The 17753-nt window shown below is 40.9% G+C and overlaps 1 protein-coding gene across 1 annotated transcript; it reads left to right on the top strand.

Annotated features, from left to right (window-relative positions):
* Window positions 1-11838: 11838 nt before the first annotated feature.
* LOC135467189 (G-protein coupled receptor 83-like) lies at window positions 11839-13086 on the top strand. Its single transcript, XM_064744954.1, has one exon. It carries the CDS (start codon window positions 11839-11841, stop codon window positions 13084-13086), a length of 1248 nt encoding a protein of 415 aa, XP_064601024.1.
* The last annotated feature ends 4667 nt before the right edge of the window (window positions 13087-17753 follow it).

Here is a 17753-nt window from a genome sequence, read left to right on the forward strand (position 1 = left end):
CTTCTTGGAATCAGTAGGTCCGTTGCAGCAACACATGATATACAGTAGATCTGAGTTTAGATCCAGTTACACTAAAAAAAATAATCAGTTAAATTTAACAGATTGTCTGAGTGATGTTAGAACGTATTCTGCTGATTATTCTGTTAAATATAACACACGTGTTCTATTAATTCTATATAATGATTATAATAGCCTAGCAAAATATTATGTTGAATATAATAAGTTTCATTCTTGTACTCATCCGTGACCGATGCCCTTGTTTTGTGCTAATTTTGCCTAAAAAGTGAAGTTTGACCCCTTCTTAAATTGATATGGCAATAAGGCGGAACTTAGGAATTAGCCTTGTAAAATCACTATATCTCAAGGCATCCTTGTGTAAGATCGTTGTTCTCGTACTGACCGATAAAAGTCCTTATTAAAGTCCGTTACTCAGTTTTTATGCGGCCTTTTGCATTAGCTTGAAACTTAGGAATACTGCAGGTGTTCGATGGTAAGGGTGTCATGAGGAACGCATAAAATAGATTGCATCCTCGAACTCAACCGTCACCGATAACATAGTTTGGTCAAAATTGAACCATCATGAGGAATTGCATGGATGTCGCCATTTTGGAGATTAAACCCATAGTTGTATAAAAGTCCGACAGATCAAACTTTTCGTACGCGACCTGACTGGTAAACCTCTGCTGGCCACAGGACCATCACGTCCCTATCTGTGTCGTATCTCGGAAGCAGCTTTGAGAAAACATATACATATTAACGGGATTCTGAGTAAGTCAAAATGGTAAAAAGCACTGTGCCTGATGTTACCTGCTGTTTATGGATGCACATATATGTACATGAATTACAACCAACACGGCCAACACGAGATTTATATAACTGTACGTGAGAAAAATTCATAAAGACGATTAGCTGAACTTTCTCGTTGAAAAAAATGTCCTGAAAATTAGTAGACATACATGTATTTTGGCTATATGTTTAAACGGTGTCCCTGAACACCGTCACTTGTATTTTGCTTTCTCCTCCATTGATGGTCCTCTCTCGGCCTAAACAATAAATAGACGCTTGCTTTACAGAGGAAATAAGGGGACTACAATGCCATATCGATGTGGGTGTGTATCTTACCACGGTTTAACTCATGCAACTCTCTTTATCTGGCAAAAATAAACAGGCTAAGGTGGGTGTAATTTTAAGATAAGCGAGCTTTAGTTTGCTTTGGGTGATAGTGTTCGTTCATTTATCATCGTGCCTTCATTTAACCGTATGATTGACGACAAACACTGCAGAGCGAATGATTATATGGAGTGTGGGCTATACACAAGGCCAAGAACACAGAATAATGAAAGGGAAGTGAACTATGTATAGCTCATCTGGCAACAAATAAGAACTGCACAATTTATGACAGAATTAGCGATAACTGGATTCACATCTCTAACTCGTTGGCAGGTTTCAAATACGCTTCCTGTCGGGTAGAGGATAGCCGACACGGGGCTTGTGGTATTTCAGCGCTTGTCTAGCACATTTCCTATTAAGATAAACCCGGGTAGCAGACCTCCAACAGTGTGAACTACATTTCTAATTTCATCTGAAAATGCCAATTACAGTCTTTGATCTAACGAAGGTTGTCTGCTGTCAGGTTTTAATATTTATTTTCCGGTAAGAATAAGAAAGTATCACAAGTGTGCATCGATTTAAGGGGATATTTTGGGCTTGAAGCATAAGTTGATACACAGAAATCATGACTGAAGACATGCCTCGGGCAGACGCTATCTTAATTACATGGCAATATTAGAGAGATCATGAGAAGACCAACCCCCCCCCCCCTTCCACCCAAACCCCCCAGCTCCCCAATCTGGCGAGGAACACACGGGACAGGGACATCAGCCTTCCTTCAGCTCTCTCAACACACACAGCTTTTGCTTTTCTGTGACTTGTAAAAGAGCTGCTGATAAATTAAAGCGCAATCAAAGTGTTTAGGTCGCGTGGTCCTCTTCTCCTAACTATTATTATATTAAATGTCAGCTACTTTTTGTTCGCTACGGTTTATAAACCGAAGTAAATCTTCTTCAATGATACTAAAACGGTTTTCCATTTAGACCGCGATTTTAGCACCTATGACACCTATGACGTATAATGTAGGTGTCACAGAATGATGAAGTTATTGCATAGTCTAATTTCAATTTCTTGTACACTGTTTAGACTTTGAATGCTATATATCTATGAAACCATGGTCTGTAGCAATCGTAAAATGGAGAACATGTGCTGTTTAAAAATATACACAATATCCTTAAAACTGAAAACAATAATTACGTGATTCCAAACCCTGCAACAAAATGAAATGCTGTTGTATCAAATACTGGGCATCGATCAAACCTCAGATACACACTGCAGGTATACTATTCAACGTTTGACAACGTTTTATTCAAATTACTTTAGTTATTTTCTTTAGTCAATAGACGTGCTGAATTCTAACTGTAAATTGGAATTCATTTAGAACTTAGCGATTATGTTAATGGATGAATAACGGATCATGTTACCGTCATCTACCCACGGTGCCACCTCATTGTACAACGGTTGTGCTTCTGAAAAAGTGCACATTCATTTTATTTAGACGCTGTACACGAGAATTTTTCACGTCCGTGCCTAATTTATGGGTGAGCACCTGGCAAGCCTCCTGACGTAAAGCAACAACCATGCAGCAATTGCGTGCTCAATTCGATTCTCCTACAGTATGGGTCATGGATCGACCATGCGACTATGACCAGAGCGGTGATGGAATCAGTCGACTAGCTGTACAAGCGACTGTGACCAGAGCAGCGATGGAATCAGTCGTTTAGCTGTACAAGCGACTGTGACCAGAGCAGCGATGGAATCAGTCGTCTAGCTGTACAAGCGACTGTGACCAGAGCAGCGATGGAATCAGTCGTCTAGCTGTACAAGCGACTGTGACCAGAGCAGCGATGGAATCAGGTCGTCTAGCTGTACAAGCGACTGTGACCAGAGCAGCGATGGAATCAGGTCGTCTAGCTGTACAAGCGACTGTGACCAGAGCGGTGATGGAATCAGTTGACTAGCTGTACAAGCGACTATGACCAGAGCGGTGATGGAATCAGTCGACTAGCTGTACAAGCGACTGTGACCAGAGCAGCGATGGAATCAGGTCGTCTAGCTGTACAAGCGACTGTGACCAGAGCAGCGATGGAATCAGGTCGTCTAGCTGTACAAGCGACTGTGACCACAGCAGCGATGGAATCAGGTCGTCTAGCTGTACAAGTCACAGTGACGTTCAACATGCTGGTTTATTATTTTGTCTAAGGAATTATTATATGATAGTTTGAATGTTGCGTAGTTTATGGCTCAACAATTTCAAATGGTGATACATCTGCCCAACGCTTGGCCAAGGTAGATGCTGTTCCCAATTTTATCGCCTGGCGTGCACAAATTAGCTTTTCAGTCACATTTGTGACATTTTAAAACACATAACTCCTGGCTCCTTGTCCACAGCATATATGGAATACTTCCTGTTCTTTCACAAATGCCACGCCCGCCCGAAAATGATGGTGCACAGTTCAAGCTGAGTTTGCCTTCAGCTGTGAACTTCAGAGCATTTTGACGATGAGCATCCTTGTCAGTTTTCATCACTGGAGACGTCAAAACGTACCAGCTCTATCTGTTCTCTAGGTTCACTCGGTAGTTTGACCGAACTCCCTAGATCAAGATACCTCATCACAGATCACACATGTTATGATAATTTCTATTACAAGTTACACCATTTTTGTAACGTTTTTAAAACTGGTACTTTGTCAGTAACTGAGTTTGCTTATTAATGGAAATATCTCAGTGAATTACTTAAATAAATTCTTGAGTAGAAATCATTCTGTCTATGATGCTGTGTGCTATTTTAGCGTGGATCTTTCCTGGCTCACAATCCTGACACACTCTAGAGCTGCACTCATCCCTGGTAAGGTGCAGTACATATGTACTGTAAAGCGGAGTAAGGATGATTCTGACAAGTAGGATATATTTCTTGTGAGGTGCAGTGTATGCGCACTTAACAGCGATGGAATCAGCGCTTAACCGGGAGTAAGGATAATTCCTCGTACTACAATAGGATATATTTCTTGTGAGTTGCAGTGTATGCGCACTTAACAAGAAGTAATGATAATTTCTCGTACTACAATAGAATATACTTCTTGTGGGGTGCAGGGTATGCGCACTTAACAAGGAGTAAGGATAATTTCTCGTACTACAATAGGATATATTTCTTGTGAGGTGCAGTGTATGCGCACTTAACAAGGCGTAAGGATAATTTCTCGTACTACAATAGAATATACTTCTTGTGGGGTGCAGTGTATGCGCACTTAACAAGGAGTAAGGATAATTTCTCGTACTACAATAGGATATATTTCTTGTGAGGTGCAGTGTATGCGCACTTAACAAGGAGTAAGGATAATTTCTCGTACTACAATAGGATATACTTCTTGTGAGGTGCAGTGTATGCGCACTTAACAAGGAGTAATGATTATTTCTCGTACTACAATAGGATATACTTCTTGTGAGGTGCAGTGTATGCGCACTTAACAAGGAGTAATGATAATTTCTCGTACTACAATAGGATATACTTCTTGTGAGGTGCAGTGTATGCGCACTTAACAAGGAGTAATGATTATTTCTCGTACTACAATAGAATATACTTCTTGTGGGGTGCAGTGTATGCGCACTTAACAAGGAGTAATGATAATTTCTCGTACTACAATAGGATATACTTCTTGTGAGGTGCAGTGTATGCGCACTTAACAAGGAGTAATGATTATTTCTCGTACTACAATAGGATATACTTCTTGTGAGGTGCAGTGTATGCACACTTAACCAGGAGTAAGAATAATTCCCATTATAACGATCTAGACTCAGATTAGGACCTGTTGTACAGTGTAGTACATGGGCACTTTAGCGTGGAGTAAGGATCGTTCTCATCTAGCAATGTCTGTGCTCACCTTAGAGCTGGACTGAGTCCTTGTAAAATGTAGTACATGGGCACTTCACAGTGGAGTAAGGACCGTTCCCATCCAGAACGATCTACGCTCTGAGTTGGTCTCAGGCCTTGTAAAGTTTCGCTCTTTCAGAGTGTAGAATGTTCAAAAACATATTTCCGGATTTCGGGGCATAATATATAAGTTTAATAATTTACTGAATTAACATGTAATGGTTCTGATTTAAAGTTAATCAAAGTTACTGAATATCACTGATTTTGTTTTATTTAGGCCCCCTATTGCTTCTTTTACTGCTAAATATCAATGTATCGAGATAATTTCAGCGATATGAATGTCCATGGGTTTATTTATGTATTCATTTGATTGGTGTTTTACACCATACTCAAGAACATTTTATTTATTCCACGGCGGCCAACTTTATGGTGGGATAAAAGCGGGTAGAGCCCATGTGAAACCCATGGTTGCTGGATGCTGTAGGACCCACTTCATGGAGATGGGTTTGCGAACTATTCTCTGAAAAGTGCATGCATGGCCACTGGCCTCTGGCCTCTTGACACACAATAGAATGTCAGTAACTTATAATCTACCAGTCTTGTACCCGTCTTTGATGCGATTGACAAGTTTTTAGATGGCATACGCATTCTCGTCAACAAATATTTAACATCATGTTTTTTAGATTGTCAGATATGTTTTCTTCAGTTCATTAAGACGAAGGGGTTTTCGTCCGTCGGAGTTTTCGAGGGCGGGTTTTTTGTCCGCTGGGGCTTTTGTCCTGGAATCTTAGAGAAATGAATTCTTTGTGAACTGCTTGACCTGGACAAACGAATGAGGAGACGGTTCTCATGATTACATGTGGGCGAATAGCATTAGGTGTGTGCGGAAACTCTTAAATTGTTATGGACTGTCAAAACATCGTTAAAGCTTGTATATATGCATTGGATTACGGAAACTGAGAGCACATGTAGATTTACTCATTTCTGTATATACGTAAGTAGAAAAGGAAATATAATCGGGAGCAAAGTCCGAACGATACAATAACCATTAGTGTACTGACATTACCTGGTTAATCTGATTGGTTTTGGAAGATGACATAGTGAGTCGCCTCTATTCACTGATTCTAGTGAAGCATATAGAAAAGATTGTAGCTTCCGATTACCCCAGAGAGAAGACAAACGGCCAGGAAGGTTTCTACAGTAACACGTCAGGCCTTCTAAGTCCCCGTAAAGGTGAGACGTCGTTATTTTGTAGCAGATCAATCAAACATATATAATCCTCTACTGGAGTGAAACTAGAGTCGAAAAATACAAAGAGTACAAATATTAGTATTCATTTTATATTCCAAAGCGCATGTATCATTGACAATGCTTCCAGGAAGAGGGTAGCGGAATGGCGTCTCCACACAACCTTGGCGGCAACGAGTGGAGTTGAAGTCGCGATGAATATAGCCTGTTTAGTCTGTTGTTAAACTTTCTAGTATTAAGAAAATATATCCCTAATCACCTAATCTAACGATCAATTTCTACCAGTTATGTCTCCCTCTATTAAACCTAGAAGCCAATTACTGTTCTTGTTAAACGCGACCCCCGTGAAGCCAAGTCTGATACGGTATGTCGTGGATCGCATTATATCGCCCACAGTCAGATAACAATGATGGAGAACAGCTTATTGATCTGGAAACTAGTTTAACTCAAGCCTTGATACTTGGCCAATCATTCTTCGAAAGACGAATTGAGCACCACAAATTTGCCATCGCCCATTCATTTGGAAAATGTTTTCAAGGACACATTTGTCCATGGCTGTTCTCCAAGTGTCCATAGACTCGGTCTCTATTGTAAGAAATGGTGCCAATTGTATCGCAAATTTAACACAACTTTCCAATACTAGCCAAATCAGACGACTCTTATCGACCCCAAACATCGATACATGGTTCATGGCTCTGTTCTACATCTCTGTGGCTGAGTGGATGCCTGTTATTACTAGTATTTGGAAAATGAAGATATAAATTTGCTTAATCATTTTTACCGGCTGTCAGACCTTGCACCACGGTGGTGTTGAGTGTCTGTGAGCTGCGCAGGACGCCCATGGCAAGGAGCCAACCAGCCGAGCCCAGTTGATGTGATGCTGCTTATTCTTGACACGTGTAAGCGATTGTGGTGACGTGATTCTGTGTCTAGAAATTTTAGTTCCTCAATCCCCGGACACGAATTCAGCCGGGCACTTCCAAAGACGGTGCTAAGATCTCAGGCCAATTTATTTCTGAGTTCGATATTTTGTTCAAGATCAAATCGGCTAATTTACAAGTAGAGTCATCGTGCCTACCGGATTACAAGGACAGCCAACAAACCTTGGGGCTCTACCTCATGAAACCAGCGTTCTGGAGTCCGCTGAGAATATTATGTCTTCCCATCTGTCTTGTTGCCAGGCGAATAAGAAGCTTACATTCATTATCTCCCATAAACAACTTTGTAGAGTGAACACGAGATATCCCGTTACAGGTGGTGTCTGTCAAGTAAAAGATCAGGGAAAAGAGTCGTGTAGTGGAGAATGAACACCCGTGAAAGTTAGGTAGTCAGTTTTCATGAACCATTGCCTGAATCGTCGTAGATGTTGAGGCATGTGAACCTAATTCATCTCAGAGGAACGGAAAGGCATTCTTTGGAAGAACTACCAGGAAGCACTTTTACAGGTATGTATGTCTGTAAGAAGAGCACCTTATGACACAGCGCTTCCCTATCTTCTGTAACATCCTGCACATCAGATTACAGGTATTGTTTGATGTTGGATATTACATACCGTATGGATATTGCATACCGTATGGATATTGCACACTGTATGGATATTGCATACCGTATGGATATTACATACCGTATGGATATTACATACCGTATGGATATTGCATACCGTATGGGTATTACATACCGTATGGATATTGCATACCGTATGGATATTACATACCGCATGGATATTTCATACCCCGTGGTTATTGCACACCGTCTGAATATTGCATACCGTATGGATATTTGCATACCGCGCAAAAGTGAATGATATATTTTGACCACATAATTGATGTAATTAATCCACCAGCCTATTTTCATCTGTAGATAACGCCGCCTTGGTAAAATCATGGATTTTGTTGTAATTTGATATGAAACCAGTTAATGTCACATATCACTGAACTCAAGTTGTTCTGGCCAATTCCGACTTTTGAGGCATCTGTTGCATTATTTTGTTGCTCTCGAAACATGTTTGTGTATGTCGCGTTAAACAGCAATCAAATAAATAAAATGAATAAAATAAAAACAAATGTAAGCTGTCAGTTTACGTACCAATCTTTCTTTGTTTTTACTAAAAAATTATAGTAATATATTCCGTTATATGATTTGTATTCAGCGCCATGGATAAGAATTAAAGTACATGTAAGAGTAAAATCTTCCAGTGTGAGAGTTTAACAGTGCATTGTGATAGTCTTTGGAGGACTTGTTTTTCATCAAGGAAATGAATTTCGATCTTGTCCGCTCCGGCGAATTTTGGGGATCGAACTCACCAATCAAACAACACGGAATTGTGTTGAACTGTGAAATTTTGTGTGAATCACATGGTTTACTGGGTCATATGACATACCCTAATGACCAGGATCGACGGAAAAATCCGATTAGTGGTGTCTACAACTATGCTGCGAATATCGTCAGCGTATTTCGCGGGCGATTAAGTTCGTCCCTACAGCCGAAGACACCCTAGGCGGATTTTTTCGTTTGTAGGGACGAACTAAATCGCCCGCGAAATATGCTGACGAAATTCGCAGCATAGTTGTAGACACACGAGGTTGATTTTTTCGCTGATCGTGGCCACTAGGTTATGGTATGTGACCTACTAAACCATGCGATTCAAACAAAATTTCACAGTTCAACCTAATTCGCAATGTTGTTTGCTTGGTCAGCTCGAGCGTCTCGATCGCCGAAATTCGCCGCAGCGGAAACACTACGTGGACACAGTGAAATCTCCGGTGTATTTCTTTACTAGTATATGACATGTTTGACGCAGGCGAATTTAGGGGCGGGCAATTGCCTGTGAAATATACCGTCTCTGGGGAGGACACACTAGATGGACTTTTAGAAATTCACAAAATATGCCTGTATGAGTGAAAAGATCCGTACATATAATGTGTCCCCGGTTTACGAGAGAAAAAATCCGCCCATTGTGTCCCCCGGCTTACAAGAGAAAAAATCCGCCTATTGTGTCCCCGGCTTACAAGAGAAAAAATCCGCCTATTGTGTCCCCGGCTTAAAGGAGAATGTGAGTAAATTGAAAATACTGATCCACATCATGTTAATATAGGCCTGCTGCCTAGAATTAACATTAGCTGTTAAATACGTTAAGTCCGTTAATGTGAGGTCGCTAGTTTGAGTCTAGCTCACTGGTTTTATATCAAGAGCTTTATAGAGTATCTGGAGAGTTTCCTCTACCCTAACTCCTTAACAATGACATGGAATTATATGTAAACTTCGAGTTGATTGTCTGGATGTAAAAATCCGCCTGCAAATAACCTCAACAGTATGTACGGCAGTGTAACCTGTGCTGGAGGATCGGTTGATACGTACAGTCAAATAATACTTCAAAAGCTTTCAACCATGAAAGACTAAAAGAAGAAGTTCTAACAGACCCCATTCTTATGTCTGACAACAGAGATAGCAGTTCCGTCACTAATATCTTTTAAAAAATTAAACACCTCACAAAACTGCATCAAGAATTATCTGATACAAGTCAACGAAATTCAATATCAATTTGTACAACACAGACTACAAACTAGTAAGACTAAGGTTACCGTTTTCATTGTCCAGGTTTCTGTTTAAACCAGGGTATTTGCCATAAGTTCCTCCTCAGTCTTTGTTAATTTATTCGTCTTAATGCCAACACAATAGAATTTATTTATTTATTATTTGATTTTTGTCTTACGCCATACTCAAGAATATTTCACTTATACGACGGCGGCCAACATTATGGTAGGAGGAAACCGGGCACAGCCCGGAGTAAACCCACGACCATCCACAGGTTGCTGGCAGACCTTCCCACGTACAGCCGCAAAAGAAGCCAGCATGAGCTGGACTTAAACTCACATCGACCGCAAACACAATAGAAACATGGTAATTTGCAATGCATAGCTAACTGATCGGCAGCAGAAAATTAACACTCGACCATTTACAACCCATGCAAAGATAAATATATACTTACTCTGGCCTCATAATCGGTTGATTCAATGATAATAGTTTAAAAAATCAAAGCATCATTTTTGTTCTGTTTTACTGTGTGTATGTAATCCTCCTGTGTCTTCTTATTGATTTCTCTTATTTGCATGAAGTGCTTCATCTATGTCCTTTGTTCTTCTATGTTTCTATCTATGTTTTTGCCCGCCCATCATTCAGTTGAATGGAGGAGCCAGTGGCTTCAACCAAACAACAACCAAACCAACCAACAAACCAACCAGCCAAATAGATATGAAATGTTACACAAGCCTTAGATCCTTTTTCTGGGATCCTTGTCCAGTGACTGACGTGTAATCTGCTGAAGCACCGATATCTTAAAATAATTGATACAAACTGTGGAGAATCGCTGTAACAGTTGTATGATATCTCTTATCGGACGTGATGAAACAGAATCAGAAAGCACGCCATAAAACCATACAACGGACCGCGGATGTCGAGGTTTCTCGGGCCACTCTGGGGCCTTGGATGCAACTAACGGTCGACAAAGCACTCAATCGGCGCGTCTCTTGTTGGAATGTTTGTTGGTTAGGCTACTTGACAAAGACCGGTGGTCTACTCCGGAAACTCCGACTTATATTTACTTATAAAATTTACTTATATTTACATCCACAACATTCATCAAAGTCTGAAGACCTAAAATCAAGCCCTGGTGGAGTTTCGCCAAAGACTTTTAAACGTTATACTTGTTGTTGTCTCGCTTGGCGCTCAGTACCGAGAGGGTAGAGCGAAGAACGGGACTGGTTGGCCAGGTGTCAGTGTAATGTGACAGGATGGGGTGTCATGTCTGGTGTCTTCGGCATCATACTTCAGTGGACTCGTCCTGACAGAAGATGACACACATGCATACCTATTGACCCCTCCTCGCCATATGTTATGTACAACGTAAAATCCCAAGCATATATACATACATACATACAAACAATCCCCACTGCCATATGGGTGAAATATTAAAAACTTCTTCCCATAAATATTACTTTCAAAGTGTAAAAGAATGAATCTTGAACGCTGTACCTTAGCCAGATCTGTGCATGGAGACTTTGTCCACAGCAATGGTCCTGCGCCGCTGATACAAACCACTTCTTGTACGTGATAACTCATCCGTCTCACAACACACACTTCAGAAAGTCTGGCCATATATGTCCGATATGATTTTGTAAGATTAGCTGCTAGCTTTGCCATGACTATATGCATTCAATTACTAATACCGTGTCAGCATGGATACAGACCTGAAAATGAAATATTCTTGAGGTCGGCGTAAAACACCAATCAAATCATTCAGATATTGACCTCTCTCCTTATTTGAATATTTCATTACGTTATGAGCAAGATAAGCTACTAATAATATACGCGTTAACGGCGATTAATACAAGTGCTGCCCTAAAATTATTAACAATACAGCTATCCCACAAAATAGGTTTAAAAAGATGAAGTGTTATTATGGGGTATTCCTGGTGATTATCTATTAACAACCAAGCACCGGGATATGTTCTAACTTTGCAAAATCAGTCGGCATTCAAAGGTATTTCACATGTAGAACTGACAGTTGGTTTTATCTTTTATTTCAGACAAGGTACGGACCACCCGACACCATGGGTTTTATCCGAGACCTCGAGCACTTCTTGGAGGAAACCACCGATTCCTTTAACACCTCATCTCTACGTAATCTCTTGAGACTACATAATTCTACAGGGGCAAACAGCACAGAGGAATTAGTCTCTATGCTACATTCCGGGAATGCTACCGGAAGAACATTTTTGTTGCTGTTTTATTCAGTTATTTTTGTCGTGTCTTTAATTGCCAACTCACTTGTCTGTTACGTCATTATTCGGAACAAGCGACTGCACACTGTAACAAACTTGTTCATTGCTAATCTTGCCATTTCGGATATTATAGTAACTGTTCTAAACATCCCATTTAATGTTGCTCGGTTTCTATTGGAAGATTGGCCTTTCGGAACTTTTCTCTGTCAGACGATAAATCTGTCGCTGATGGCGTCAGTGTATGTGTCGACGTACAGCCTGACGGGTATAGCCCTGGACCGCCACCAGGTGATAATGTACCCCCTCAGGCCGCGAATGGGTATCGTGGCCGCCATCATTCTTATTGTCCTCATATGGATCTTTGCCATACTTTTATCTCTACCTTATGGGATATACACCCATGTCCAAGAGGTGAATTTCTTCATCAAGACAGTCAAGAGGTGCCGGTCTCAGTTCCCTGAGCCTAAGAAGCTTGTGGAACAGTCGTTAACAGTAGTTACGTTCATGGCGCAGTACGTGATGCCGTTAGCCATTATAACGTTGACGTACGGCAGGATTGTACAACGTCTGTGGTCTAGAGCCACACCTGGGGCAGTCACGCGAACGCAACAACTCTCACACAAAAAGGCTAAGCGGAAGAGCATCAAACTGCTGATACTTGTGGTCGCTGTTTTTGCCTTGTGTTGGATGCCGTTGAACCTTTATCATATACTAACGGACATACACCCAAACACCACCCTCTTTCTATACGACAGTACAGCTTTCTTCATCTGTCACTGGATTGCCGTCAGCTGTGCTTGCTACAACCCCTTCATCTACTGTTGGCTAAATGAGGTGTTTCGTAGAGAGGTAAAACGGCGATTGAACTGGTGCTACAGGAAATCCAGCACTGTCCACCCAGGCATTGAGATTGACGGGTTGTTGGTATGTGCTGAGCAGGGGCAGAACTCTCTGAGCCGACTTTTACTGAGTACAACGAGAACAACGGTAAGTCGCCGAGAGCACATTGTGGTGGAAGCCTGCAAACAGTCTACGTCTAACTCCGGTATGGACTCATCGGAAACGACTTCAAGGTGACTGAAAAGCACACAAAAATCCAGAGGAATTTATTCACACGTGTGTTGCCAAACAAAAAAAAATTAGGTCTGCAAGCCGAGTGGTATGAAAGTCAAAGAAGGAACTAAATATTATCAGCTAACAATATAGCACATAATTATACCATTTATTTTATGTAGTTAATTATTTGTCAAGTTCTAAGTGTGTGTGTACGTAAAGATTTTCATTTCATGTGTATACGATAAAACAGACAACCTACTAGACTTTCATCATGATCATATTACGCCTGAAGTCTAGTCCGAATACAATTACAGATCGTGAATGCAATAGGAATACAGTGTATATATAGCTTCCGTGGTCTGAGTTATATGCCTGACTGTAGTTAATCCTACAGTATTATGTATGATTGAATGAAGATGTAAAGGGATTGGTTTCATACATCATTAACCTAAATGATATGATGCAAAGCAACTCAAATAGATTAGGGATCACAGTTCGGCTATTTGAAGCATCCATCACTTCCAAAAAAAATCTGATCATGTTTGTTTCGAGTATAAGAAACGGTACCTTTGAAATTAGATTATCTTCGGGAGTTTACGATTTATTCGAGTTCCGAACCCCAGGCAGCCCGAGTTCACTCAAAGAAGCGCGCCGGGAGATGAGGTCCTGTAAACAGATCAGATAAGATACAATGCAGTTTCTGGCGAACCTGTCTAATTCATTTTTCAAGTCTTCCCCGCCACTGTCAAGGCTAAACTAACTGCTAAATAATATATTAGGCCTATACATATATTCAAGGCAAACAATATAGCTAATCATAGAAATAAGTTTACTTGTTTCGAATTTCTCGAGTTGTTATTCAAACACAGATGAGGCATACTTTGATGGATATCATGAGTACACGTGTATCTACTTGCCCAAGAAGGAGTAACAACTAAGGTTTTCAGCATAACGCGACCAGAAAAACTGACGGATTTCTAGAGTGAATAACGAGCTCGAACCGCATGCATGTGTCATCGTGAATCAGCCAGATGAGCCAGGGCCTGGTCGTGCGTGATGTTTAAGCGTACGCCCTGGCAATAAACTATTAAAGCCGGTTGAGGCCACTCGCATTTTCTGACTAGTATACCGTCGAAAACACGAAAATACGAGGCGAAAGTGAAAGAATGCAAGAAGAAAATCCGCAACTGCAACAAAATCCGCAACATTTTCGGGCTTTTGTTTCGTAAGTTTATCCTAAGTTAATTTCGCTCTTTCACGTGTTCGGCCTTTGCAAAAGGACGTAAAAGTGAAATTACTCTAATAAACCGAAACCCCAGAAGTGTGAGGCAAAACACCCGAAAAGACGAAGCAAAAACCCAAAAGTGTGAAATTTTTGAATTTTATTGTCACTCAATATATATATTTGTTTGGTATGTGTCTTTTTTGTATTTTCACTGTTGTTTAATTCACGTCACGATTTGTCCTATAAACCGCAGCTGTGTACACTGTAAGCTTGACCACTTGTCCACAAAGTTTTCCCGCTCATTGTGTAAAAGACAAAGCACCGCTGTCCAAAGTGGTGACGTAGGCTAATCGATTATTTTGATATTGTTTGTAAAGCAATGAAATAAAAATAACGTTTAACAACTATAGCCTTATGTGTCTTTACAATCACTATAAATTCTTAGTAACACCTTTTGCGAAATTAGAATATAACATAATAAATCACCAGATAGGCTACATGTTCAAGAAACTTGTGTCCTGTTGGCAATAGATCTACTACATGTTGAACTGAATCTGCTACATGTTGTACTAAATCTGCTACATGTTGTACTAAATCTGCTACATACTGAACTGAATCTGCTACATGTTGTACTAAATCTGCTACATGTTGTACTAAATCTGCTACAGCATTAATTAATCAGCGCATATTCGCAATGGCTGCCGAGTTAGACTTGCACTCAGACCGTCGTTTAGAGACTTTCACATACATGTATTAAAGGATATATCAACCTCTCCATACATACGTGTGGAGCTGTCGCAAGTAAAAATGGTGAAGGAAATTGGCTGAACTTAAACACTAAACACCCTCTCAAATATAACCACCTTCATACATGCGGCGCTTACGATTGGTGCGCAAGCCCTTAAGGACCAATCACGTAACAATAACGGCGAGTAACGCCACATGATTGGATACTCTAGGCTGACGACACCGGTGTTTACGCATAACCGTAATTTTCCATGCACTTTCGTTGAGAAAAGAAAACATTTTTTTTCTCCTTGAGTCTTCTGCGCGTCAGTCGTTGTGTATACGTCAGTAGTACTGTACGCCAGTTCTTATGCACGTCAGTCGTTCTATACTTCAGTCGTTCTGTACGTTGGACGTTCTGTACGCCGATCGGGTGTTCTGTACGTCGACCGGGTGTTCTGTACGTCGGGCGTTCTGTACGTTTGTCGTTCTGTACGTTTGTGGTTCTGTACTATAGTCGTCTTCTGTACGTCAGTTGTTATGCACGTCAATCGTTCTGTACGTCGGGTGTTCTGTACGTTGGGTGTTGTGTACGTAAGGTGTCCTGTACGACAGTTGTTCTGTACGCCGATCGGGTATTCTGTACGTCAGGCCTTCTGTACGTTTGTCGTTCTGTATGTTTGTCGTTCTGCACTATACGTCTTCTATACGTCAGTTGTTGTGCACGTCAATCGTTCTGTACGTCGGGTGTCTTGTACGACAGTTGTTCTGTACGCCGATCGGGCGTTATGTTCGTCTGTTCTTCTGTTCGTCGGGCGTTCTCTATGTTTGTCATTCTGTACGTTTGTCGTTCTGTGCATCGGTCGTTGTGTACATGTACGTCGGTCTTTATGTACATGTACGTCGGTCGTTATGTACATGTGCGTCGGTCGTTGTGTACATGTACGTCGGTCTTTATGTACATGTACGTCGGTCGTTATGTACCTGTACGTCGGTCGTTGTGTACGTCAGCCAGTCGGTTGATCAAATTTGTTATAATTTAACACCGGTCTCCTGTTTTTTAAGATGGGTCATGCACTTAACGAGAGTGGGAGACAAGATGAAATCCTACATGTCGGAGGATGTCGGGGGATGCCGGGGTATGTCGGGGCATGTAGGGACATTTCGGGGTGTATCGGAGGAGGGCGGGGTAGGTCGGGGCATGTGGGGCATGTCGGGACATGTCAGAGGATGTCATGCTTGTCGGAGGATGTCGGGACATGTAGGAACATGTCGGGGCATGTCGCAGTTGTTGGACATTCGCTTTCCGTGAACGAGGTTATCAGTATCGATTTCTCCTGTGGTTGTAACGCGCGGCTACAACAAAGGAGATGTCGGCTGATGACAACAGTTGATAAATTAAGTGACTCTGTGCCCTTTATGGCTAACAAATTCGTATCCTCTCACACGAAAACACTGCACTCGGGTTATGGAGTTAAATATAGCCATAGTGGTTTTGTGTTTCATTACTTCCAAAGAGCATGTTTACCATGTCTTGGAATGAAGACGTCAGATGTCACGTGTCTGAAATATAACGGTCAGTGCACGAGTCTCAAAGGAAATATCATTACCGAAAGCATCATTACCCAGCGGGGATTTCTATTTCGGAATGTTAAGCGCTCAGATATTGCCCGTCGATGTGTTTGACTTCGCCGGCTGGTCAACTTACGTTGTTGATTCATGATCTTGTGTTTATAACGAATTACTGCTTCTCAAGTCTAGAAACATTCCACAAGTGTTCGTTTGATGAATGTCGAAGTTAAGTCTGCATGACTGTATGGTTTTAGGAATCCCACATATTCGTTTGAAATTCGTTCAAAGTGTTAAAAATAAGTCGGTGTTACAGAGGCAATTTAATGTTCGTTTGCAAAATTTATATATATAATATATATATATATATATATATATATATATATATATATATATATATATATATAGTTTGACTGAACGATATTAGCTCAGCTCCGTGTCTATAACTTAAGTGCTTTTGTAAGTCAGGGTGACTAGAAACTGTTTGAAAAACGAGGTTAGCGCGCTAGCACAACTCATGCTAGCGCATCGTAAGTGGGGATGTCTGCCAGCAACCTGCAGATGGTCGTGGATTTCCCCCGGGCTGTGCCTGGTTTCCACCCACTATAATGCTGTCCGCCGTCGAATAAGTGAAATATTCTTGAGTACGGCGTAAAACAACAATCAAATAAATAAATAAATAAATGAAAAACGAGAGGTTTGAAAAACAATGTGAGATTTTGTCACTCTGTCATTTAGAACAGACCTCTAGACACGAAGGTATACAGAAATACTTATATTAACAAACACAACAACGAAGTATTCGACTGTCCTGCATGACCACACTAATTGTATACGAGTATTACCAAATACCCTGTAACAAGACTGTAGCTGGGTGACAGACTAATGCTTCATTTCGCGTCACTGCGTCAGTCACTGTTCTGTATGGATACTGTTCAGGATTAAGTATGCGTAGGTACATTCCAAGAAAACGGACCCAAGTAAAGAATTTGTTTGATTGAAATCTGATGCTCGCTGTTCATAATCGGTACAAAAAAATTTAAGATGATGTCTTTCATATAAGGACTGTTATTAAATATATTCAGTATATTTGGTATTTATTTGATTTGTTTATTTTATTGGTGATTTACGTCGTGCTCAAGAATATTTTACTTATACGACGGCGACC

The sequence above is a fragment of the Liolophura sinensis genome, chromosome 6, assembly GCF_032854445.1.
Source record: "Liolophura sinensis isolate JHLJ2023 chromosome 6, CUHK_Ljap_v2, whole genome shotgun sequence".
Classification (NCBI taxonomy): Eukaryota; Metazoa; Mollusca; class Polyplacophora; order Chitonida; family Chitonidae; genus Liolophura; species Liolophura sinensis.

Excerpts from the sequence above, each read along its gene's own strand:
- LOC135467189 (XM_064744954.1), top strand. The coding sequence starts at position 11,839 with ATGGGTTTTATCCGAGACCTCGAGCACTTCTTGGAGGAAACCACCGAT.